This window comes from Typopeltis vanoorti, chromosome 8, assembly GCF_054136105.1.
Source record: "Typopeltis vanoorti isolate ZY-2024b chromosome 8, IOZ_Tvanoo_1.0, whole genome shotgun sequence".
NCBI lineage: Eukaryota > Metazoa > Arthropoda > Arachnida > Uropygi > Thelyphonidae > Typopeltis > Typopeltis vanoorti.
In genome coordinates, this window is record NC_143556.1 from 13,869,538 (window position 1) to 13,896,903 (window position 27,366).

General features: G+C 38.4%; 1 protein-coding gene across 3 annotated transcripts in view; it reads right to left on the minus strand.

Annotated features, from left to right (window-relative positions):
* The window catches only part of LOC150103746 (uncharacterized), a 121,129-nt gene that overhangs the window by 24,290 nt on the left and 69,473 nt on the right, over nt 1-27,366 (minus strand). For all 3 annotated transcript variants that reach the window (XM_090396996.1, XM_090396997.1, XM_090396998.1), the window contains exon 5: nt 10,578-10,669. In XM_090396996.1, coding sequence (XP_090253122.1) covers nt 10,578-10,669 — 92 coding nt within the window. The remainder of the gene's footprint in view (nt 1-10,577; nt 10,670-27,366) is intronic.

A 27,366-nucleotide genomic window follows, 5' to 3' on the forward strand; every position in this document is an offset into this window, starting at 1 on the left:
TAGGTGGAGCGCCCTCTAAGGGCAGTTGTAGGTGGCCTGGAATGTAAGGTGGGACCTCTGGCGATGACTGTTTCCCAAATCTTCGGAAGCTTAATGCAACCGTATTTGTTAAGATTTGGTTGGTTTTTGAGAGCTGCTGCTGCTTCTAAGAAAAGTCTCTCTTTCTTGAATTTGCTGTGGTGGAGCATGGTGGTTTTTTTCCATGATACTCTGTGGGTGGTGTCCAAAACATGGTATTGAATGTTACATGTTTTTTTCCATGATACTCTGTGGGTGGTGTCCAAAACATGGTAATTGAATGATACCCACAGAGTATCATGGAAAAAAACCACCATGCTCCACCACAGCAAATTCAAGAAAGAGAGACTTTTCTTAGAAGCAGCAGCAGCTCTCAAAAACCAACCAAATCTTAACAAATACGGTTGCATTAAGCTTCCGAAGATTTGGGAAACAGTCATCGCCAGAGGTCCCACCTTACATTCCAGGCCACCTACAACTGCCCTTAGAGGGCGCTCCACCTAGATAGGACTTTATTGTCACCCACGTGGTTGGGCTTAGTATTGTAAGTTTTTGTGTGCATGTTACATTAATTGTCTTTGTAATCCCCGTAGATGTCCTAGTGACTAGGACGAAATATAGGAAGTATTAAATTCTATTTTAATTCTTTGTGAGTGCTGTAAAAAGTCCATTAAATCTCCAACATAATGTCCTCACAGCACTTAAGCCTCTACACAAGAATGGAGGTATTTAATGTGTCGTTTGTGTTCGTCTTGTCTGATTGGGATAGTTCGCCCTGTTTCCCCTATGTATGGTATGTTACATGTGCAGTGTATTTTGTATACCCCTGGGTGTGCTAGGTGTGGAAGAGGATCTTTAGAGGAACTGAGTAGGTGTCTTAGCTTATTTGGGGGTTTAAAGGTAGTTTTAATGTTGTATTTGTGAAGTGTTCTGTCTATTTTTTCAGAAATGCCTCTAACATAAGGAATGGCAATGGCATTCTTGAAATCTTTTTTGTTCTTACTGGTATCTTTATGGAGGATCTTGTGAATAGTTTTTTTATTGTATCCATTTTTGATAAATGTTTGGTTGATGATTTTGTATTCTTGGTTTAGAGCCTGTTCATTCGAACAAATAGTTAAGGCTCTGTGTTTAAGGGTGCTTATGACACCTAATTTTTGTGTTGGGTGGTGGTAAGAATTTTTGTGTATGTATTGGCCTGTGTGTGTAGGTTTGCGGTAAACTGAGAAGGAGAGACAGCCAGAGGAAAGACGTGTGACAAGTGTGTCTAGGAAAGGAAGAGAGTCGTTTTTTTCCATTTCAATGGTGAATTGGATACGTTTGTGTTGTTTGTTTAGGTGGCTAAGGCATGTATTTAGAGCTTCGCGGCCGTGGGGCCAAATGGCGAAAATATCGTCGACGTATCTGAGCCAAATTTTGGGCTTTAGACATGCTGTCTCTAGAGCACGTTGCTCAAAGTCTTCCATATAAAAGTTAGCTATTGGGGGAGAAAGTGGTGAGCCCATGGCTGTACCTTCTTTTTGAAGGTAAAAATTGTTTTGCCATACGAAATATCCGGAGCGGAGTACGTGGGCAAAAAGGGCCGTGATGTCATGCGGAAATATGTTCTGTAGTAGCAAGATCGTGTCATTGATTGGGACATTGGTGAAAAGGGAAGTTATGTCAAAGCTGACTAATAAATCTTGGTCAGTGAGTGTAATGTTTTTGATTTTACTGATGAAATGTTGTGTATTTTTTATGTAGGAAGCGGACTGACCTACCAATTCCTTGAGTGTGGCAGCTAATTTTTTTGCTAAGAGATAATTTGGGCTGTCAATTCCTTCAACAATCGGGTGAATTGGTGTGCCAGGTTTGTGTATTTTTGGCAGGCCATAAATTCTGGACGCACGGGCATACTGAGGTATTAATTTTTTTGTCGTTTCTTTGGGCCATGTGTGGACGGATTTGATTAATTCAGTTGTTTTCTTTTTGTTACGTTTTGTGGGGTTGTAGTTAACCTTTTGGTAGGTGTTATGGTCCGATATTAACTGGTTCATTTTTTCAATGTATGTCGTACGGTCTAACAGGACAGTGGAATTGCCTTTATCGGCTTTCGTTATTATAATATCCTGGTTATTTTTTAAGGATTTAAGGGCTAGATTTTCGGTTTTGTTTATGTTGGTGTTTAGTTTTTTGTTAGAATTTAGTATACACGATGTTTCCATTCGTATTTTATCAGCCAGAATGGTGGGGAGGGATCGTAAACCTCTCTCGATATGATACACGATATCAAGCTTGTTTACTGACCTCGGAGCAATGGCGTAGTTCAAACCTTTCTTTAGCAGCGAGAGTTCACCTTCGGTGAGAATGTGGTTTGATAGGTTGATAACTGAGCATTGATCCGATGGTGGTTGGTGGCTCCTAACATTAACTCCTACTCTTAACTACTACTAAAGAAATAGTTTGGTCTATAGTCTGTAGTCCATAGCCACTCTAACACATTGAAAAACAAAGTTAACGGAGTTGTCAGTTCTTCAGCACATCCATCAAAATGTGATCCCATTACTTTAGTGGCATCCGGAGAGTACTCAGTATTTGAAACACACTCTCTTCTTGCACTTTTAAGCCTCAAACCCTCCCCATCTTTCTAGTATTAAAACCTATTTCTTCAGGATGAAATATCCCAATAAAGTGATGATTAAACAACCCATTATGTTCTCTGCATCAGTCACTATACTTGGATCTTCATCTGACATCATTCCTACTGGGCACATAATGAAAGAATTTCTTCAGATTTTCCTTGGATCTCAGGGCCAGTCTTTTCTCATGTTCATGTTTTGCTGTTCTTATCACACTAGTCACTCTCTTGGCCTGAATCTTATATTCATGCATCTGCTCTTCACTCTTCTCCTTATTACTATTATTACAGGTGACTCCAGGGAGTCCTTAGACTCATCGAGGGAGGCCCTAAACATCACGTCCACACAACTATTTGACATTCTCACAGTATCTATCATTCCCTTGCCTTGAACTCATTCACTGTCATAGCATCCACAACAGACTCTGGCAGCTTATTCCACTCATTTACTACTCTAAAAGTAAAGAACCCAGCTCTAACACCCTTGCTAACCACACTCTTGCCCAGCTTCCATAGATGTCCCCAAGTTCTCCCACCACCAGTCCTGATCTCAAAAATATCATCTGAATTAATCCTATAGAAACCCTTCAACAATTTGAATGTCTCAATCATATCTCCCCTTTTCGCCTATCAACTAATTTCTGCAAACCACAAATCTTCAACCTGTTATCATATGGTTCATTCCATAGACCTGCTATCATCTTGGTCACTCGCCTCTGGATCCTCTCCACCTCCTCCTCCCCATTAAGAAGAAACCTAGGTGACCAAGTCTGGGCACAGAGGAATAATAACTTGCTTGTCTCTGTTCGTCAAAGTATTTTTCAGCAACCAAGTGATTTGATGAGCTAATTTAGCCACTTTTGCAATGTGTACCCTAAACTTCATCTCCCTATCCACCAACACTCCCAAGTCCCTGGCCTCGCCAATCTCCTGGAGTACAGTTCCACCAATGTGGTATACCTGCTAATCTTTTCACCCCCATAACCTTACATTTTGTCACATTAAATTGACATCCATTCTCCTTAGCCCAGAACTCCAATCTATCCAAATCATCCTGCAAGATTTTGACATCTTCTGCATTCACTATTGCCCTACCCAACTTTGCATCATCAACGAACAAATGAACCGTTCCTCTTAGATCCCTCCCTATATCGTTAATGAACAAATTAAACAGCAGTGGTCCAAGAACAGAACCCTGTGGCACACCACTAGTCACAGACAGTCTTTTGGATTCTACTCCTAAATAAACTACTCTCTGATATTTCTCCATCACCCACCCACCCACCTATCCATTTCACCAACCCTATATCCATTCCCATATGTTACAGTTTACGGATTAGAATTCCGTGTGGTATCCTGTCAAAGGCCTTAGCCAGGTCCAGCAGTATCACTGTAATTACCCTTATGAACTGGATAAGGGTAATTACCATTACTCTTATCCAGTTCAGCCATCACCTTGATAAAACTCAAGCAAGTTACTGAGGATCTACCCTTCACAAAGCCATGCTGTCCCCCATACAGTATCTCATTTTCATCAATCCATTCCTATATTTTTCCCTTGACAACGACTCCTGATATGCTGATCGGTCAGTAATTTGCAACAGTAGTCTTGGATCCTCCTTTATGCAGTGGAACTATTTTCCTCTCTTTCCACACCTTCGTGACTAAACCAGACCCGAGACTCAGATTAAACAACATGCTGAAGGGCACCGATAATTCTTTAGCCACTTCACATAAGACCCATGCCGGTATATCATCCAATCCCACAGATGTATTCACATTAAGGTTCTGTAATAGACTATTCACCTCCACTTCTTTCATTACAATTCCCATATAAACTAATGGTTCCTTCATTCTTTCAGTGTCACCACCTGGATGATATACTCTTGCAAAGTGCTCACTCAGTAATTCCACTATATCGACTGATTCAGTGACCTCCTTACCATCACCATTCCTTACAATCATTCTGCCATGTACAGTTTTTTTTTTTTTTGCTTGCAGCGTATTTAAAGAACTGTTTGGGATTCTCTTTAGCTTGCATAGCTAGTTTCCTTTCATAATCTGCTTTTGCTTTTCTTACCACACTCGTTACCCTTCTGGCCTGTGCTTTATACCGTTCATGTGCCTGCAGGTCACCTTTCTCCTTAAATTCCTTCCACAGTTGTTCCTTTTTTTTTGCAACTCAAGTTTAATGGTGTTATTCATCCATTTAACCCCTACTTGTTTTACTATTTGGACCCTACATATACAATCAGCCATAACCTCCTGTAAATGCTCCTTGACCACTTCCCATGCTCTATCGACATCCAGCCCTTGCAGTTTTACATGCCATGTCACTGAACCAAGTAATCTCCTAATCTTATCATACTTGCCAGCACAGAAATTCCACATATACCCTGTCTTAATCAAAAATTCCATACCTTTAGCCACCTCCCAGGTCAAGACCTTATGATCACTCTCACCAATAGGTGGCAACATGGTCATATTCATTACAGTCAAATTCTCAGACTATTACCAGGTCAAGCTCTCTCAAACCCCCTAGTATTTTCTGTTACATGCTGTCTCAGATAGTTATCCCTTAATAATTGAATAAAATCCAGTTGCTTCCTCACATATGTCCTCTCCTCCTTCCAATCAATGTTACCATAGGTGAAATCCTCCATAATAATTACCCTCCTTCCGCTCATTTCATCAATTTGTTTATGCATACTATCTCCACCATCTATTCCATCACCTGGTCTATAGCAGCACCCAACTGTATATTTTGTTCTGCTAGTCATAATCTCACACCAAATAGCCTCAAATGAGCTCTTTTCACTATCCTGCAATACAACTTCTATTCTCCTTGGCTGCAGTTCATCAGCTATCATCAATAACACTCCTCCCACCCCATTTTATTTTCTCTGCCTCTCCTAAACACACTATAACCTACACATTCTATCCCACTAACTTATATCCTCTTCCGTCAGCCATGTTTCACTAATGCCAATAACCTGTAGCCAGGAAGAGCCAACCAAGGCCAAAAATTCTTCTTTCTTGTTCGTAATACTCCTGGCATTAGTATACATGAAATGCAGAGGTCCCTTTGTCCCACCCCTATCTTGATGCGTTATTCTAACTATCCTATTCCGATTACTTGTCTTTAGTACTGGCTCGGGTACATTATATACCTTCTTACACTCAACTGTCTCACTGATGTTCACATATCCACTCCCCTCCACACACACACACCCCTTGGTAGTTCTAGTTTCCCTGGTTCTGCACATCCATTTTCACTTCATTCAGCAACACTTTTTCCAGTCTCCACACACCAAATCCATTCAACTCCTTATGGTTTCTTCTATAACCTTTTTTTTCAACTGTTTCCACTTGATATCATTCATCATCCACTTTACAGCAAATCATGGTCCCTTTTTCATTCAAGGTATACAAAATTAATTATCATTACAATTCCACATAAATTTCTTTCTCCTTCATACTCCTGCATGTCTAGTCATCCTCCAAGTCAAAATCACATGGTTACTTACTCTAAGACATTTGTCCCTCAAAAATTCCAGTCCCTTACTACTACATGCAGTTTCCTCTTCCCACTTTATAAGGCCATAGTTAAAATCTCCCATAATGCTAATTTTTTCATACTTGCTGAGCTCAGCTGTCTAAACATATCCCCTTCTTCTGTCTCTGGCTTATGGCAATCCCACTAAATATCCTGCCCTGTTCACCTCCATCTCACACCATATGAACCATTAGTGCCACTGACCTCCAAATTCTTCACTTTAAGAGTGCACAACATCACTTATTATAAGTAATACTCCACCACGTTTGCCCTTTCTATCTTAACAAAAATGTTATACCCTGCTACTTTTATCAGTATATCATCTTCTGTCAGCCATGTCTTACTGATCCCAATAATCTTTGGACAGATTGAAGCTGTCAGCACCACCAATTCATCTCCTTTATTCCAGATACTCCTGACATTTGTATAAAGAAACATCAATGCATTGTCTGTTTCTATGCCTATCATTATCCCCTCCAGAGGCTACTAGATTCTGCAGTACACCATATATTCCTCCCTTCTCCCAAGTGATTATTATTATATTACTATTCCTACAAAGGGCCATTTCTACTACCATCCACCCTGATAACTCTAGTTTCCCTGCACCAATATCCTCACTTGCCTGGAGAACAACATTCTTTCCAGATGTCAATCCGTCTTCATTCAAATGAAAACCAATTCTTGCATACAGTTCTTTTTCTGTCCTCAAATGCACTTCACCATCCAAATAATCCAGGCCTCTCTTTCAAGACATTCTGGCTATTATGCCATTCATTATTGATGCACTTCTCCTCAGCTGCATTATCATATCTGGATAACACATTCATCAGCAAACAACCGAAAATTCCCCATAAATCTTGCCTTATATCATTCATATATAAATTAAAGAGTAGTGGTCCTAGTACAGAACTGAAATAATTCAACAGTCACCCTCATTCACCTAGATTCAACTCCACCATATACTACTCTCTAGTGTCTGTCTGTCAGCCCCTCTCCCCATCCATGTTACCAGTTTCACATCCATTCCCATTTGCTCTAACTTTCGTAATAGTTTTCGATGTGATATTCTGTCAAATACCTTTGCAAAATCCAGAAGTATCATGGTGTACCATTCCTTTATTCGATTCTACTGTCACTTTATTATAAAATATGAATAAATTACTAAGATAGGATCAACCCTTTAAAAAGCCGTGTGCTGCCCATTATAGAGTAGTGCATTCCTATCCACCTACTATTGAATTTTTATCTTTAATCAACTTTTCCAATACTTTAAGAACCACTCGACATATTAATTAGGTTTGCTACTTCTGTCTTGGAGCCACCTTTATGCAATGGAACTATCTTATCCACTTTTCACTCCTCTAGAACCCTGCTAGATCAGACTCCGATCAAACAAGTTCATCACAGACAATGACAATTCTCTTGCACATTCACATAGTACATGTGAATGTGCTATGTGAATTGTCTGTGAAAGTCTAATCATGGGCTGAAGTGCTGTTTTCACATTTCCAGTCCTACTGCTGTTTTCACATTGATACTTTTCAATATGCTGAACACCTCCTGTTCATCTATCTCAAAATGTGTGTCTCGCAACTGCAAAATCTCGACCTGGATGCTACAACACCTTTGCAAAATGATCACTCAGCAACTTAACTATTTTTTTTGCATCTGTCACCTTCCTACTATGAGCATTATTTAAAGTCATTCTACCGAAGTCATTTTTCCTCTTAACTGCATCGTTATGAAGCAGTTAAGAGGAAAAATCTAGTCACCCTTCTTGCTTGCACTTTGTATTAATGATAAATGCATGTAAACACAAGAAAGATATTTAATTAACCAAATATTTCAGTCTGGAAATAGCAGACCATCTTCAGTGGTATTACAAGAACAGTTTTAAAAAATACAAGCTAGAATACTAACAATAGATCGTTAAAAATAGAACACACCGCGTGATGTTATATCACTAAGTATTAAGTATAAAATGGAACATTTTGAAGTATAGACATGATTGAAAAAAAAAAAAAAAAAAAATTAATGAGTAATCTTGATTAGACTTTCCCAGATTTTTGATATAGATATACAGTCATTACGATTCAGGTTGGGACAATGGAGTAAGGCCTCCACGCTTTCCTTGAACAAACGTTCGAACCTATAACGGGATCTATGTAAGAGGCGAGTCTTGGACCAAAAGATGCTGTGGTGAGTTTCAATCCCGTGTTGAGCCAATCCAGACTTTTCAGGTTTGTTGTGAAGAATGGAGGATTGGTGTTCTTGGATTCTTTTTTCAAGAGAACGTCCAGTCTGTCCAAAATAGGAAAGATCACAGTTGCAAGGAATTTGTTAAACTCCAGGAAGAGATAAAGTTGAGCGTTTGTCTTTAGGAGAAGGAAAATGAGAAGATAATTTGTTAATAGGTGAATACGTAGTTGTTAAATCATATTTCTTTAAAATGAAACTGACCAGCATCTTTTGGTCCAAGACTTGCCTCTTACACATAGATCTCGTTATAGGTTCGAACGTTTGTTCGAGGAAAGCATGGAGGCCTTACTCCATCGTCCCAACCTGAATCGTAATGACTGTATATCTATATCAAAAATCTGGGAAAGTCTAATCAAGATTACTCATTAAATTTTTTTTTTTTTTTTTTCAATCATGTCTCTACTTCAAAATGTTCCGTTTTATACTTAATACTTAGTGATATAACATCACGCGGCATGTTCTATTTTTAACAATCTATTGTTAGTATTCTAGCTTGCATTTTTTAAAACTGTTCTTGTAATACCACTGAAGATGGTCTGCTATTTCCAGACCGAAATATTTGGTTAATTGAATATCTTTCTTGTGTTTACGTGCATTTATCATTCAGTCTTATATCACAAGTATCCTTAAAACAGCAAGCACTTTGTATTACTCATGAGTATGCTGATCACCTTTTTCTTTATATTCCTGCCACAGTGTTTTCTCTTTTTTTTGCAGCTCTTGTTTTATATATCTCTACTCATCCACTTAATCCATACTTGGTTTATCCTTCTGACTTATGTGTACAGTTTGATACTGTTTCTCTCAAACAATCTCTGACCACTTCCCATGCACTGCTAACAGTCTTTCCTTTTAGCTTCTGAAGCAATGGCACTGCTTCAAGTTGAATTTATACAGTTACTAAGGGATAATTACCTGAAAGAACATGTTATAGAAGGAACCAGGGATTTGAGTGTGTTAGATCTCCCCTCCTCAGACCTAAAATCCTCTTTTACTTCTAATTTGGTTGGTTGTAATTCTTCAGCTATTATCAGCAATACCCCACCTCTTATCCTATTCCCTCTATCCTCCCTGAAAGTACAATACCTTTACATTATATCCCTGTAACTGTATAATTTTCTGTTAAACAGGTCTTACTGATGGCTATAATTTTTGACCAAGTTGAGCTGATCAATGCTAAAAACTCCTCTTCCATATTTCTGATACTTCTAGCATTCATATATATGAGTTTCAACATCATCTTGTATCCACAATTACCCTTGTGTAATGTCATTACCAACCCAGTTTGTGTTGCCAGATGGTTGCCATCTGGTTAAAGTAGGTCTCCATGATGAGTCATTGACTCCATAATAATAATCCCACCACAGCACAAATGTGAACGTCTTTAAGTGGTAGATGCATTTCATCACCTGTTTTGAGACCTACACCCTACTTATTAAGGTCTAAAGTGGCTTGAAAAAAGTTACATTTGGTGTCTATAATGATTGAATTGTAGTGACCTATACTGAAAATTTACTATGACCTATACTGAAACCTAAGGTACAAGGATGTTTTTGTTAAGCAATGGTGGATTAACCAGGTTCAAAAACGAATGAAATGGAATTATGGTCAGGAGAAAATAAATAAATCCATGGATTTGTTTTCCATTAATCCATTACTATACTATATTTTGTTAACTGAACTCTGCATTCTGCAGCTAGTCTATTTTGACAGAGTAAAAAACAGTTTCTGGAAACCAAAATCTTGCTGCCTCTGTACAATGGTCTCAATATCTCTCAACAACTTGATTCCTCCTCCTTTTCCTGTATGATAGGCAGCAAACTAATCAGAGAACATATCATTAGACATAACTACATAAAACAATATCTGGAAAGCAAAAATAAACTGCCAAGCTATATGATTTCTCTGCTTGCTATAATACAATTCTAAGTGCCACAAATAACCCTTTCTATAATGAATAGAATAAATTTTCTAACCTGGAATATTTCTAACCTCAAATCACCTGTGATATTTGAGGTCTAATCATGTTTTAGAAACATATCAACAACAAATCTCATTTTTACCTACAATAACAGATAAAGAAATGTATTCTACTATTCTGCAAATTACATTTTGTTAGATACTTACTTAGGCATTGGAAGATAAATTGTGGTACCTTCTTGCTGAGGATTAAGATTCATTCCAGAATTCTGAAGAGCTTGAAGTGCTGGTTTAAGACCCTAAATGAATAAAAAAAGAGTTGGAATAAATATAAAATAAAGAAAATATTTAAAAAAATAAAAAATAAATAAAAATGAAAACAGAGTCAGAAGATGAATATAATAATTAAAATCCCTAAAAACCTTAAAATTCAATGGAAATCTTAATTTTAATGCACTGAATTCAAACATGCATTCATCACCTTCCAGTTTTTTAGGATGACAGGGATCTGAATTTCATATGAACCTATAATTTGTATAATAATAATAATTAGAAACTATAACAATAAGCATTATTATTATTAGACCTCCAGAAAGTCAAGGACTAGCCTAGGGAGACCATACATCAACACCTTCCCTTAAGCTTATCTATACTAGTGTGATCCCCACTTCAATAGGCAAATTATTCCATTCACTCATTACTCAGTGAGAGAAAAATTTACCTCTGGCTTGTTTCTTAACTGCACACAAACTGAACTTGCAAGAATATTCTCCCATATCCTTTCCAAACCATTCATATAATGAAAATTTTCAACTTATATACCTTATAACACCCTTTCAGTGTAATATTTTGTTAATCTTACTTTTGTATATTATATATAATATATAAAAATATAATATATAATTTGTATATAATAGTGTAATATTTTGTTAATCTTACTTTTGTATATTATATATAATATATAAAAATATAATATATAATTTGTATATAATAGTGTAATATTTTGTTAATCTTACTTTTATATATTTGTTATAATTTCTACTTGTTTATTATTAACATTTGTATTCACATGCAGTCGCACTACAATTCTAGGCTTCCAATTAATTTAATAATAGTGTGCAAAGTAAGGAAGACAAAGGGATTGCCTTTGGGTAGCACCAATTGCTTTGTTTCATTCCTGGTGCCAATCCCTTTTCGGATTTAGGGAAAATTTATATTATGCTGCACCACCCTAAATCCTAGAAAAGAGAATAACTCAAAATCAGAGAATTAACACTCAGAATAGTACACTATTATATAACTCCTAGGCAATTTCATTAAGCACTTAAATCATACAACAACTAAATTTCAATTGCAGTCATAGCCACCTTTATGTTTTACCTCCCGCCTTGGTTCTGACTTTTATGAGCAGTGCAATAGAAACAAAATCAGGCAAGTTGTTAGATTAATACAAAAGAAAGACGTTTAATTATCAAGTCAAATATTTTACAGGTAACAACAATTACTGGCATAGAATCACAACTATCCTTAAGAATAAGTTCGATTAATTAAATGTTGTAAACTCTCTCTTAACATTTTACAATATGCCTCAAAATCTCAAATGAATCTAGATTAGAGCTTCAATTAATAGCTAAACATTCACTCAGTAATCAACATTCCTGAAGGCTATTGAATTAACAGACTGTGTACACCTTACGGTATTAACATATTCCTACACAATCCTTTCTCTTAGAACATAAGGTTCCCTTTCTCACTTTGCATAAGCTCTAGAGTCCTTTCATTTAACGAAACATGAATAACTGAAAGTTCTTTGCGCGAACAGTGATTATCCCTCTTAGCACAATTACATAACAGAACAAAAATTTACCAGGGACTGTAGAAATACTTGGCCTTCTCCACACTTGTCTCGGGAGTGCTTCCGTCTCATTGACCATGCTCCTACTTAATTTCATCTAAAGGAATCAACTGGTGGGCTCAAACACGACTTGCCTCCTTCGAAGTAAATAACTCTGGGTTGCTGCTATCGGGTCAAGTGGCTCGGCATGACTTGTCGATCTGCGCTGCGCCTTCTGCAGAATCGGGATCTGTACTTCGCTGAACTACTGCTTGACTGGTGGGCTGCCTATAGACATCTCTGCGTGCTCCTACGCTCTCCCGAACTTGATGATCAGTCGAACGAAGGGGGAAAAAGCCCTGAGCTGGTGCCGCACACTCTATATATCCGAGGCGTGATGTTTGCCTTCTTATGTCACGTTCTTTCTCCTTTGCACCCAGTGCTGCTGTCTCCCCTAGTGTGCTTCACGGGAAACTTCTGCGTGCAATTCCTCTCTGGTGCACACGATTGCCTCAGGCCTTTACTTCTTAATCCGATTATCTTATTCGCTCCATGACACAAATATTTACACAAAGTTTACATAGTTTTAACTTCTGGAAATTTTACAATGAATGACTATAACATAATGTATAGAGAAAAATACCTAAATTATGAATGTTGTTGGTTGTTTACAATCAGTTTCACATTTTCTGATATACAAATATTAGCTCCGGGAATGTTGGTGCTTGTTAAATCTGAATGAAATACTTATGGATTAAAATTTCTTTCATTCAGAATTTAACAATAGATCTCTATCATATCACCTCTCCTTTTCCTGCTTACCAGTGTCTGCAGTCCACATGTTCGCAATCTGTCTACATTAATCTACATTCTATAAGCCCGATATCATCTTTGTTTTTGTGTAAACCCTTTCCATAGCTTCTTTATCCCTTGAAACCAGGAGACCAAATTAGAGAACAGTAGTCCAAGTGCAGTTCCATCGAAGCCTTGTAAAGAGGCAAAATGACTTCCTTATCTTTATGCCAATGTTTGCTTCAACATTGCAAATATCCTCTGAGTTGTATTGGCAATTTTTGCTATGAGACTTTTGAATTTTAAATTCCTATCCATCATAATTCCAAGATCCCTAGTCTCATCAGTTTCTCTGAGAATAATCCCACCAATATAATATGTCACCGGAAACCTCATCATGCCACGTGAATAACTTTATACTTAACTGGTAATTAGCTTAAGGAATTAACAATGCATATAATGGATATTAATTAAAGCAAACTTTAATGAATACCTTCATACTTATTAACACTGAATTGACAGCCATTATTTTTCCCATCATTCCAGCCTATGGAAATCAGTCTCTACTGCATATCAATAACATGATTACTATGCCTATATTTGTATCCCCAACAAACAATTGAACATTAACTCTTTCTCAATATCATTAATATATATATTGAACAACAATGGTCCAAAGACTGATCCCTGGGGTACACCACTGGCCACCTAGTAGATTCACATCCACCATACATACCACTTTCTGATATCTGTTTGCCACCTGTTTATCCAACCATATCAACAGTTAATATTGTAGTGACATATTCTCCAGTTTATACAACAACCTTTCTATTGCAGCAATTGCAACTTAAATGCTTATTCAAGAAGGGCTTTAAGGACTTGTTACACTCATAATTTGAACTGTAACAATGGCTTATCAATGCTAAAATTTATGTTTATTTATTAATTTCTCTAGCATTTGAAACTTGCCTAGTCTGTATAGTTTGAATTGTTTGATTTTACACTGCAGATGAACTAAGAATGGATATTCAGTCTGAAATATATTGTGCTGAATAACATTAAATAATTTTTTACTACTATTGAAGGTACATGTGTTCACTTGATGCTTATGTCACAGGTTCCTTTGAAAGTTCACACACTCACTTAAAACACTAAACATTTCATTGGTCTCTCCTAAAACTATTTCCCCTAACCAAGCCAAATTTTATAAAATCATTTGCCTAATAAATAATAATGCTTTAGTTTCTAGTTTTAATGTTTCAAAGCACTACTCACAACAGAACTGCATTTTGATCTAGTGATTTTCAACAGCAAATCATGTAAATATTAGGTGTGACCATCTACCATGGAAATATATCTCTTAAATGTTGTTATGTTGGACAGATTAACACACTAATTGCCATTGGCCTAATGTGTAAATCTGCTGCCAGTGCCATTAGGTTGTTAGTGTTTTCTCTTCAAAAAGATATAATTGCTGTTACATTTGGTTATACTATAAAAGATACCAAGAAATTATATACTTGGTTTAATCCTTTCCACCATCTACAATGTCTACAAACCACCATCGCAATCTTGGCCTGATCAGATGGACTGGCCACCACCTCGCCCTGCTATCTATGTTGGTGACTTCAACTCTCATCACACCATGTGGGGTATTCCTCTAACAACTGGGATGGGAATAATCTAGTTAACTGGATGCATACATATAATATAGAAATACATATAACCTGTATTTGATTTATGATGCCAAGCAGGAAGGCACTCTCCACCTAGATGGAACAGAACCTACACCCCAGATCTGTGCATAGTCTCTAAAGACTCTGAAGACCACCCTCTGCCAACAAACAGAACCATCCTAAACAGATTCCCTAACAGTCAGCATTGTCCTACACTAATAGAGACAGGCACATCAATCCCAATCATCAGCAGAACACCAATCGCTAGATGGAACCTTCGCAGGTCCAACTGGACTGCATTTCAGAAATAAATAGAACAAACCATTAGAGCAATTCCACCCACTCCTAATTGCTATCCAAGATTTGTTAAACTAATCAAAACTGTAGTCAAAGCCTCTATTCCTAGAGGCTACAGAAAATAATACATCTCATGTTGGAGTAGAGAAACTGAGGAACTTTTAGCCAAATATGAAAAAACTGAAGACCCAACTGTTGCTAAGAAGCTCATAGCAACGCTGGATACAAACAGAAAGGAAAGATGGATCTCAACCATCCATGAATTCTATTTCACCATAGCTAGCCGGAAAAGCTAGTCACTTCTGAGAAAATTAGGTGGAATAGAACCAACAACACACAAAACAACAGAGATAACTCCTGATCAAATGCCTAATCATTTATTGAAAACCTCCAAGATACGTCCCAGGGCTATCAGGAAAATTACTGTGCAATCTTCCATCAGACAAATCCTGAAGACAGGCCCGACCTGAACTTGTACACCCAGTATCTCGGGAAGAGGTACAGGTAGCCTTAGAACTCACCAAGAATGGCAAGGTAGGAGTGGATGGTATCCTGTAGGAGTGGATGGTATCCTCCTTGAGTTTCTAATACATCTCGGTCAACAAGGCCAAACATGGCTGGCCCCCCTTTTCTCAAAAATTATGACTGGTAAACTACCAAATATGTGGCAGGAAGCCAAAATAATTGCCGTGCCCAAACCAGGGAAGGATCCAAATGATGTAAAAAATCTATGACCTATCTCCTTGCTTAGCTCCACCTTTAAGCTCTTTGAAAGAATATCTCCTTAAAAGAATTGCACCACTCATCGAAAGAGAGCACTTCCAATTGAACAAACTGGCTTCAGGCCAGGAAGAAGTTGATGTGACCAGGTCCTGGCCCTGACAACACAGATTGAAGCAGGCTTCCAAAAGAAACTCAAATCTGGAGCCACTTTCACTGACCTAACATCAGCTTATGACAGTTTAGATCAGGGGTCTCCTCCTAAAGCTAGAAAATATTATAAAGTGCAAAAAAAACTTTCCAGCTTTTTGAATCCATTCTCTCCAACAGAAAGATCTGGGTCCATATTGGCAGAAAAAAGAGCAGGCCCAGATTCCTTCACAATGGTCTCCCTCAGGGCTCTGTGTTATCCCCTTTACTTTTTAACATCTACATGTACGACTTACCACATTCCAGCTCAAGCAAGTATATGTATGCGATGACCTAGCGATCCTACATCAATCTACCTCCTTTGCCAACCTGGAATCAACCTTGAACACAGACCTGAACATCCTGGAAGAGTACTTCAAGCAGTGGTACTCGAAGCCAAATCCAACAAAAACTGTATTTCACCTGAACAATGCAGAGGCGAATCGACACCTCAACCTTTCTTTCTGTGGAAAAATGGTAGTACACAAGCCTCACCCGAAATACCTTGGAGTGAGCCTGGACAGAAGCCTAACCTATAAAAGGCACAGCACCAACCTGTCCAACAAAATTAAAACGAGAAACAATATCATTTCAAGGCTTGCTGGAACAACCTAGGGTTGTGGTGCAGAAGTCCTAAGGTCCCCTGCACTAGCTCTTGCATTCTCTGCAGCAGAATATTGTGCCCCTGTCTGGGAAAGAAGTGCACACACTAACATTATAGATACCCAGCTAAACTCTACTATGTGCACAATTAGTGGGACAGTGAGAAGCACCCCCTCTCTCTTGGCTGCCTGTCCTATCTAACACTTCTCCACCAAACATACGGAGAAGACAAGCCTTGATTAAAGAATTTAATAAAGCAATGAGCAATCCACTCCTGTCCCTACACCAGACTCTCATAAATCCACCTAGTCTTTGCCTAAAATCTAGAAAGCCTTTCTGGTCCATGGACGAACTCTCTTCAGCTGCCCTGCCATCAACACCTGACATGTGTAGAAAAAGATACTGTCCAACAATCTCCCAACAAACAGCTTCCTGGTAGAAGACACCTGCAGCCTGGTTTTGCTCTTCATAGGAAAATTTGGTCATCAATCAACAGAATCAGAACTAACCAGGCAGATGTGGCTACCTACTACATAAATGGGGGCTGTTAGACCACCCTTATTGTGATTGTTCTCCCGTGGCTCAAATGATTACTCATATTTTGAATGACTGCCCAAGGCGCCAATTTCACGGTGGTGGTCTACAGGACATCCACAAGGTGACAAATGAGGCCTTGGATTGGCTTTCCAGACTGGACATTGACCTGTAGTTGTTCTTGTTCTGTATTCCTTTTGCCATAAGAATAAATAAATAAAATAAATCCTTTATCCAAGTGTAAGCAAAAGTATTTTCAGGACTGGGGAAACTCGTATAAGGAAGTTAAAACTTCAGATCACTTTGATGTTACATTTTTCACTATTCCACTATAACTACAACCATTTCTTTAGTAAAAAAAAAACGTTTTTGGAGTTTGATTGGTTATATAACTGGTTGAAAGTTTCTAGTCCTATATGGGAAGGGAGCAGCCAGGTAGCTGAAGCAAGTGGCACCAATGTTGCACTAACATCACCACACAGCTACCACAAGTTAATTATCAACTTGCAGCTGTTGCTAAATATTCTTAGTATTTTATCTTCAAAAATATATAATTGTTTTTTTTTTCACTTTGTCACTATGGCTACAAACTTTTTTAATAAAGGAATAAGAATTGAAGTATCTCATAGTTGGCATGTGGATAAATACTTCTTTTATATATGCCATCTACAAGATATCTCACCAGAAGTTATCTCATATATTGCCTCCTGAAGAAAAATTAGCTTAGTTATACCTAATAAAAAAAAAAAAGAAGCAAAGTATGGTAACTGCATGTTGATATTATTGCAATCATTATGCCACTCACTTCTAATGACCTATACATTCCTGCCTCAGTGGGTCTAAAATCTTTGAAGCAGTAATATAATCATGCAAGCTCTGAAAACATGTTACTACAACTCATTCATAATTATTTCACTTATTTTGCACTGGTGTCCAAAACCTAAGGACGAACACTATTTCTAAAGATTGCAACTGCAAATTCAGACCAATTAGTTTGTGGCAATTTATATAACTGATGATTTCGAGAAGCAGGTACACGCACACAAATTTTTGAATCGCACACAAAGTAGCCATGTGGTAGCACTCGACCGGATAAAAGACAAAAGTCTTTGCTAAATGAATTGTATTTGTAGGAAGCTCTTTTTTGTGAAGGAATAAAGTTGCAAACCTGATTGTCTTGTAGGGAATAATTATTGTAAAGCTTGAAGAAGGCCACAGAATTACTGATATTGCCAGAAAGTTTGGAATCTCACATAGCATTGTAGCCAGGCTCTGTATATTTCAAACCAATGGAATGTATTCCAGACATTTACTATGAGGTTGTCCATGCTCTACAACAGATTTTTGATTATAATAGCAAAACATAATTGATGAACCACGGCCAGCTTACAAGTCCGTTTCATTCAAGCACAGGTATGTGGATATCTTGACAAACTCTGACAAGACGTCTGCAACAAACAGGCCTATACACCTGAAGACCTATAGTCTGCATCCATAAAAATTGAACAAGACACCAATAGGCTATTGTACTCTTTACAGATGAGAGTCTGTAAACATTCTCACGATGCTCACCATTGTAAGAATGTTCTTGAAAGAGATAGATATGGTGGTGCTGGGATCATGGTGTGAAGAGGCATTATGCTTAATGGACGCACCGAGCTACTAGTGCTGGAAAAAGGGACTATGTCTGGTGAACAATATTTCAATGAAGTTCTTCAACATCATGTTTGGTTGTTCCATGATGCTGTAGGCAAAGAATTCATTTTTGCAGTGTGACATTGTTATGAATTCTTCATGACAATGTTACACCACATCATACACGAGCAGTTAGAGACCAAGGATATTAATCAAATTGAGTAGCTAGTGTAAAAACTTGTATAGAAAGAATATGTAAAATCTTGTATAGAAAGAATTTTGTATAAAATTCTTATATACCAATTTTACTTAAGAAATAAAATCAATACGAAATACTTGTAGTTAAAATTAACAACTTTTCATGAGTGTTTTATTTAATCTAGAAAAATATTAGAATGAATTGCTAAATTAATTAACCACCAATATGTAATCTGTAAAAATATTAGAATTAATTAAGTTATTTGACCACCAATATTGTACAAACAAAGAGCCCAGTCAGAATTAGAATGTACACCCGAGGCTATTGCCAGGTGCGAAGGTCAGTGAGTTACGGGGTTTCCTGCCATGACTCAGCGATTTCGTAGGGGGAAGGTACTCCTGGTAGAACATCCAGGGAACTCGATTTAAAGAAGTTCCAAGGCCATTAAGGGAGAATAAAAAGGGGGCAGGCACTCTGCTCCAGGCTGTTTAGCTTAGTTCTGCTCTCGACTTGTTCCGGTGTCGCTTCGACGAAGATTCCTGTATCCAGCCATTCCAAGGATGGGGAAAGATATCCTGCAAGCAGTATTTCGACGATTATAGGAGATATGTAACAGTGGTGTCGGCCTGCTTCAGAAAGTCCCGTCGCGAAGTTCCTTAAGCGATCTCCAAGAATGCTGTATCGTCACTGTTATGGAATAATGTCTGTTTGCAGTTCTAACGGGAAAAAAGGAGGTTATATTAGTGATCTCTAGGATCGTGAAAGCTAAAATGGCTGAGAAATGTTATCAAGATTATTGAAGAACTGTTATGGATTGTGAACCTTAGAGCAGGGAATGTTGATTTATAGTTGCTAGCATAATGTTAAGTTGTGCAGTCGGAAAACTGTACTTCTTAAATATTGCGAAATAATTGTCTAAAGAATTCTGAGCATTTGTTAATGTTAAAAGGTTATTAAGAGTTAATGTTTGAAGGAAAGACTGAATGTGAAGTTTAGTTATGTATGCTTCTGATATTGATCTAAGTTAAATTGTTTTAAAGTGTGTATGAAACTACCACGTGTCTGACGTATATGTGAACATAAATATTTGTCATTGTATTTAAGTAAGTTGAGAACCAGATACATGCATTGCTTTGTTACTTGGCAGAATTGATAAGCACCTGATAAATTAGATATGTGTGAAATCTTTTTTCCTCTAATTTGTAATTACCGTGTCTTAGTATGAATAAATTGTTTTGTTTGTTAAATAACTTGTCTGATTTCGATTTACCAATGCACTTCTCATAAAAAGAGAAAATCTGTGTGTCCTTAAAGTTAAAAGTAGTCACGACTGACTAAAATTAAGTATCTAACGTTGCTTGAATTAGAATTGAATATTAGAGATATTTCCGTGTTCTGCTGAGCATTTCTCTTACAAACAATTCCTTACACGATCTTTAATGGGGCAGTCGTTAATACAAATAAATTTTTAAAGATCAGTGTTAGAGAAGGCCAGCTAGTTAGACAAAGGAATTGGCTCCAGCCACCACAGGCAATTTCTATATCTAAACTACATACACACGTGAAAGTAGCATAGTTACGACCTTGGAAAGGTGGGGAAAGAAATTGTAGACCTAAGGATTAAAGGTGATAAGACTAGTTCAAGCAACAATTACAACTCTGAGTACGACTGATAATAAGAGAAACGGAAAATTTTAATATTGAGATAGAATAAAAGAAGTTCAATAGATATGAAAAGAATTAATTAAAACATAAAAATCTTTATTTTTACACTAGCATGCCCCCGAGATCTCAACCCCATAAAACACATTTAGGATGCAATAGGGAGATGCATCGCTGTTCGAAATTCCCCTCCAGAAAACAAACAAGGTCTTATTCTTGCTCTGAAGGAGGAGTGGGACAATTTGCCTCAAGAACTCCTGAATCACTTGGTACTACGCATGGTACAATGTTGCAAGAGCTGCATCACAGTTTGGGGTGGACATATTGCATGCTGAAATATCTCTCTGCAGTTTTCTGTAAGCACTGTATATTAATTCCTTAACTACATCCTTATGAAATTTGTAACTTTTGGCAAAAAGCATATTACAATTTGTATGAAATTTATAATATTTTTTGTGTAACATAATTTATTAGTATGCTGGCAGTAAATTTATGTTCACATTTGGCTTTAGTCATGAATATTTTGTCATATACAGATAAAAATGTAGTTCTTTTTTTAGCTTTTAGGCACTAGTGTACAAATCTGTTGTGTTACTTCTTTCATTTATTATTATGCAGGTATCTCCATGGAGTTAGAAGATTCATGGGAGATCCATTATTCACACAATACCTATCAACCGCCCCTTAAACTCATTCACTGACGAAGCACTCACGACCTCCTCTGACAAACCATTCCACCCATTCACTACCCTCTAAGCAAAAAAATCTAGTCCTAACACCATTGCTTAACACACTCTTATGCAATTTCCAGGAGTGACTGCTCTTCTGTCTCTTCCTGATATGTAGTGTAAAAAGTCTTAAGTGTCAATCCTATAAAACTCCTTTAACTTAGATGCTTCTATCACATCACCGACCATCAGTCTATTCTCATAGGGAGCATTCCAGAGACCTGCCACGATCTTTGTCAGTTGCCTCTGGATCCTCGCTACCATTCATCTTCACGGAATCAGGTGTCCAGATCTGTGCACACTAGCCAAGATATGGCCTATTAAAGTCTTATGAAGCAGAACAATAACTTCTGTCTGTGCTTGTTAGTGTGTTCTTCAACAACCACATAATCTGACATTCTCTTTTGGTGGAATACAGACCTAGAAGGGATATCAAGGTTGTATTAATGCAAAAATCATATTTCTCATGTACAAGTAGTAAAAAAGGTGTACCACCTAATTATTAAAATATTCTGGATCGGAGACAGTTTTAGAAAGTTTTTTTACTTCGTTACAAATTAAACTTTGGAAGATTTTATTCTTGATTAATCAATTATCCAAGTGTAAGCAAACAGCTTTTTCTGGGTCTGGCTCCCACTGATGAGACCTCAATAAATGCTGAAACTGGTCTGGGTAGTGACCCTACCCATAATGCACAGAAATATACCCCTGAAAGGAAGTCTGCTTTGCAATGTGGGATACTAAGGCAATGGATGTGAAGCATCAGTCTCTATAGTTATGAAGATACCTCATGTGCAAACTATGTTTGCTTACACCTGGATAAAGGATTAAACAAGAATTTCATTGCAAGTTAAATTACATTTTTAACCAAGTGGAAAAACTTTCTGCAAGATAACTGTAGTCGGTGCCCTAATGTAGACATCCTATTAGATGTTGGAGGCTTAATAAAAAGTATACAGCACTCAGAAAGGATTAACATAGGTTTAATACTTCCTATATTTCATCCTAGTCACTAGGACATCTTTGGGGATTACATGAACACAAATATCATACAATACTAAGCCCAATCACGTGGGTGACACTAAAGTTGTATCTAGGCGGAGCGCCCTCTAAGGGCGGTTGTAGGTTGCCTGGGATGTAATGTGGGACCTCTGGTGATGAGTGTTTTCCAAATCTTCGGAAACTTAATGCAACCGTATTTATTAAGATTTGGTTGATTTCTGAGAGCTGCTGCTGCTTCTAACAATAGTCTCTCTTTCTTGAATTTGCTGTGGTGGAACATGGTGGTTTTCTTCCAAGAGACCCTGTGGGTGGTGTCCAAGACATGGTCAGCCAAGCCTGATTGACCATAGTTGTGTTTACAGATGTAAGACTTGTGTTCCTCCAGGCGGATGGATGCTGATCTGCTTGTCTGTCAAAAGTAAACCAGCTTACAGGAACAGTGTACTTTGTAAACTCCAGGCAGAGAGAGAGGAGGGAGCTGATCTTTAGTAGAACGGATAAGGGTAACAAGTTTGCAGTGGGGGCTTATATGCTGTGTGTAGGTTGTACTTTTGTAGAATCTTGGCTATTTTTTCGGATGTGCCACGGATGTAGGGTATGGTGATGGCATTTTTAAATTCTTGTTGAAGATAAGGATGAGGAGTGGGGGAGGAACTGATTATTTTTTTGATACTGTGATCGCTGTAGCCATTGGAGAGGAAAGTGTTGTGTATGTGGTTAAGCTGAGTAGTGAGGGAAGTTCCACTGGAAGAAAGATTGTGAGCTCTCTTGTTAAGTTTTAATAATACCATATTGTTGAACGAGATGGTGGTGGGAGAGTTTGTGAATGTGCCCGTGTGTGTGTGGGTGGGGGGTTTCTGTATACAGTGAAGGCAAGTGTACCATTAGGCAGGCATGTAACTAAGGTGTCTAGGAAGGGTAAACAATTGTTCTTTTCCTTTTCCATAGTAAACTGGATTCTTGGATGTAGGCTGTTGAGATGACTCAGGAAGCAGTCTAAAGTATCTGGGCCATTAGGCCAAAGAGACAACACATCATCTACATATCTTAGTTAGATAGAAGGTTTGAGTGGGGCTGAGTCTATGGCTCTTTTTCGAAATCTTCCATATAAAAATTGGCAAGAGGGGGGGGGGAACCCATGGCGGTTCGTCTATCTGCTTGTAGATTTTTTTCTTCCAAGAAAAATACCCAGAGTTAATGGCAAAGGAAAAGAGATCTAAGATGTCAGTTAAGGGAATATTGGTAAACAAAGAGGAGATATCAAAGCTTACCAATATGTCTGCGTTATTCAAGGTTAAATTTTCTATGAGGGCTTTAGATTGGGTCGAGTTTTATATAGGATGTGGACCTTCCAGTGAGGGAGGGGGGAGATCAGAGAGTTGGCCAGCTGTTTAGACAGTCTGTAGCAAGGTGCGTTGGTGGCATCTACTATAGGTCTAAGTGGGGAATTGGGTTTGTGGATTTTTGGTAAACTGTATATTCAGGGGGAAGGGAACGGAAAGGTTTAAGTTTTTTTTTTTTTTGATGTCAGGGGGCCAGGAAGATACTTTTTTAAGTAAGATTTTTAATTTCTTAACTTGTGTTTTTGTGGGGTCATGTTCTAGCGGGATGTAGGTAGCGCAATCTTGGAGAATAATATTCATTTTACGACTGTATTCACTGGTATTGAGAACGACTGTGGCATTACCCTTATCCGCTCTGATGATGGCAATGCTTTTTTCTTTCCATAATTTCAGGCGAGCTGTGCGTTGGACATACGATAAATTACTTTTTGGAGGCAAAGAATGAGCGAGGATGTTGGGTACATCAAGTCTGATGTTGTTGGCTATCTCTGATGGTAAGCGACCGATCCCACGTTGTTAAACATTACATCAAGCACCTCCACTTCCTTAGGAGCGATGGTGAAATTACGGCTGAGGCATAGGGCGCTGAGGGCATCGTCGTTGAGCCTTTTGGAAGAAAGGTTTACTACTGTCTGGAGCGGTTGATTTTGCTGTTGTGGTTTGTCTTTAACCAGGTTGTTATATTTCTTGACGTGTTTATTTTTTGAAGTTCTTTCTGTGTGGAAGTTTCTGAAATGACAGAGAGAATCGACCAAAGTTCAGGGTTAAGAACAGTGGAGAGCTCTGAATGTAAGGAGCCAATGGTGGCGTTCGTCACTGAGAGGGTGGCACGAGTAGAGGCGATTTGCTCGTGTAGTAATGCCAGGCTGGCATGGTTATATATGCGGAGGGCTTTTTTGGAATGGAAATTGGTCTTTAGTTTAACGCAGTTTGGTATCACTCTTCTACATCTTTTTAAAAAGACCAGCCTATTTAGTTGCCTAGATAGTCGTAGTTTTGACTTACCATATTGCTTGGATTTGCATGCTATATCTTCTCCATGAATGATTAGAATTCGTGTGTAGAGGCTTGGACACCACCCACAGGATCTCTTGGAAGAAAACTACCATGCTCCACCACAGCAAATTCAAGAAAGAGAGCCTATTCTTAGAAGCAGCAGCAGCTCTCAGAAATCAACCAAATCTCAATAAATATGGTTGCATTAAGCTTTCGAAGATTTGGGAAACACTCATCACCAGACGTCCCACCTTACATCCCAGGCCACCTACAACCGCCCTTAGAGGGCGCTCCACCTAGATAGGACTTTAGTGTCACCCACATGGTTGGGCTTAGTATTGTATGATATTTGTGTGTTCATGTTACATTAGTTGTTTTTGTAATCCCTGAAGATGTCCTAGTGACTAGGACAAAATATAGGAAGTATTAAACCTATGTTAATCCTTTCTGAGTGCTATATACTTTCCATTAAGCCCTCAACATGATGTCCACTTAAGCTGCTACAGACAAATTCTAATCATTCATGGAGAAGATATAGCATGCAAATCCAAGCAATATGGAAAGTCAAAACTACGACTATCTAGGCAACTAAATAGGATGGCCTTTATAAAAAGATGTCGGGATACAAGAGCGATACCGAACTACGTTAAACTAAAGACCGATTTCCATTCCAAAAAGCCCTTCGCATATATAACCGTGCAAGCCTGGCATTACTATGCGAGCAAATTGCCTCTACTCGTGCCACCCTCTCAGTGACGAACGCTGCCATTTGCTCCTTACATTCAGAGCTCTCCACCATTCTTAACCCTGAACTTTGGTCGATTCTCTCTGTCATTTCGGAAACTTCCACACAGAAAGAATTTCAAAAAATAAACACGTCAAGAAATATAACAACCTGGTTAAAGACAAACCACAACAGCAAAATCAACTGCTCCAGACAGTAGTAAACCTTTATTCCAAAAGGCTCAACGACGATGCCATCAGCGCCCTATGCCTCGGCTGTAATTTCACCAATGCACTGAAGGAAGTGGCAGTGCTTGATGTAATGTTTAACATCGAACGTGGGATCGGTCGCTTACCGTCGCAGATAGCCAACAACATCAGACTTGATGTACCCAACATCCCCGCTCATTCTTCGCCTCCAAAAAGTAATTTATCGTATGCCCAACACACGGCTCTCCTGAAATTACGGAAAGAAAAAAGCATCGTCATCACCAGAGCAGATAAGGGTAATGCCACAGTTGTTCTCAATACCAGTGAATACAATCGTAAAATGAATATTATCCTCAGAGACTGCGCTACCTACATCCCGCTAGAACACGACCCCACAAAAACACAAGTTAAGAAATTAAAAATCTTATTTAAAAAAGTATCTTCCTGGCCCCCTGACATCACAAAAAAACTTAAACATTTCCGTTCCCATCCAATATATGGTTTACCAAAAATCCACAAACCCAATTCCCTACATTGACCTATAGTAGATGCCACCAATGCACCTTGCTACAGACTAAGCAGCTGGCCAACTCTCTGACCCCCCCCTCACTGGAAGATCCACATCCTATATAAAAAACTCGATCCACTTTAAAGCCCACATAGAAAATTTAACCTTGAATAGCGCAGAAATATTGGTAAGCTTTGATATCTCCTCTTTGTTTACCAATATTCCCTTAACTGATACCTTATCTCTCTTAGAAAACGTTTTTTTCCATCAGACATCTTAGATCTCTTTTCCTTTGCCATTAACTCTGGGTATTTTTTCTTGGAAAAAAAAAATCTACAAGCAGAACAATTGTTTACTCTTCCTAGACACCTTAGTTACACGCCTGCCTAATGGTCCACTTGCCTTCACTGTATACAGAAAACCCACACACACAAGCAGATACATTCACAAACTCTCCCACCACCATCCCGTTCAACAATATGGCATTATTAAAGCTCTTACCAAGAGAGCCCACAATCTTTGTTCCAGTGGAACTGCCCTCACTACTCAGCTTAACCAGCACTTTCCTCTCCAATGGCTACAGCGATCACAGTATCAAAAAAATAATCAGTTCCTCCCCCACTCCCCATCCTTCTCTTCGACAAGAGTTTAAAAATGCCATCACCATACCCTACATCAGTGGCACATCCAAAAATATAGCCAAGTCGCAAACTTGCTATCCTTATCTGTTCTACTAAAGATCAGCTCCCTCCTCTCTCTCTCTGCCTGGAGTTTACAAAGCACCCTGTTCTTGTAAGCTGGCGTACTGTGGACAGACAGGCAGATCAGCATCCATCCACCTGGAGGAACACAAGTCTTGCATCTGTAAACACAACTATGGTCAGTCAGGCTTGGCTGACCATGTCTTGGACACCACCCACAGGGTCTCTTGGAAGAAAACCACCATGCTCCACCAAAGCAAATTCAAGAAAGAGAGATTATTCTTAGAAGCAGCAGCAGCAGCTCTCAGAAATCAACCAAATCTTAATAAATACAGTTGCATTAAGCTTCCGAAGATTTGGAAAACACTCATCACCAGAGGTCCCACCTTACATCCCAGGCCACCTACAACTGCCCTTAGAGAGTGCTCCATCTAGATAGGACTTTAGTGTCACCCATGTGGTTGGGCTTAGTATTGTATGATATTTGTGTTCATGTTACATTAGTTGTTTTTGTAATCCCTGAAGATGTCCTAGCGAGCTTAAAATGGCACTGGTGCTACAGAACTTTTCTGTAGCTACAAACTTCATTATAACACATTTTGTTACAGAAGTGTTCACTTACTGAGCATCTTTCACATTAAGGC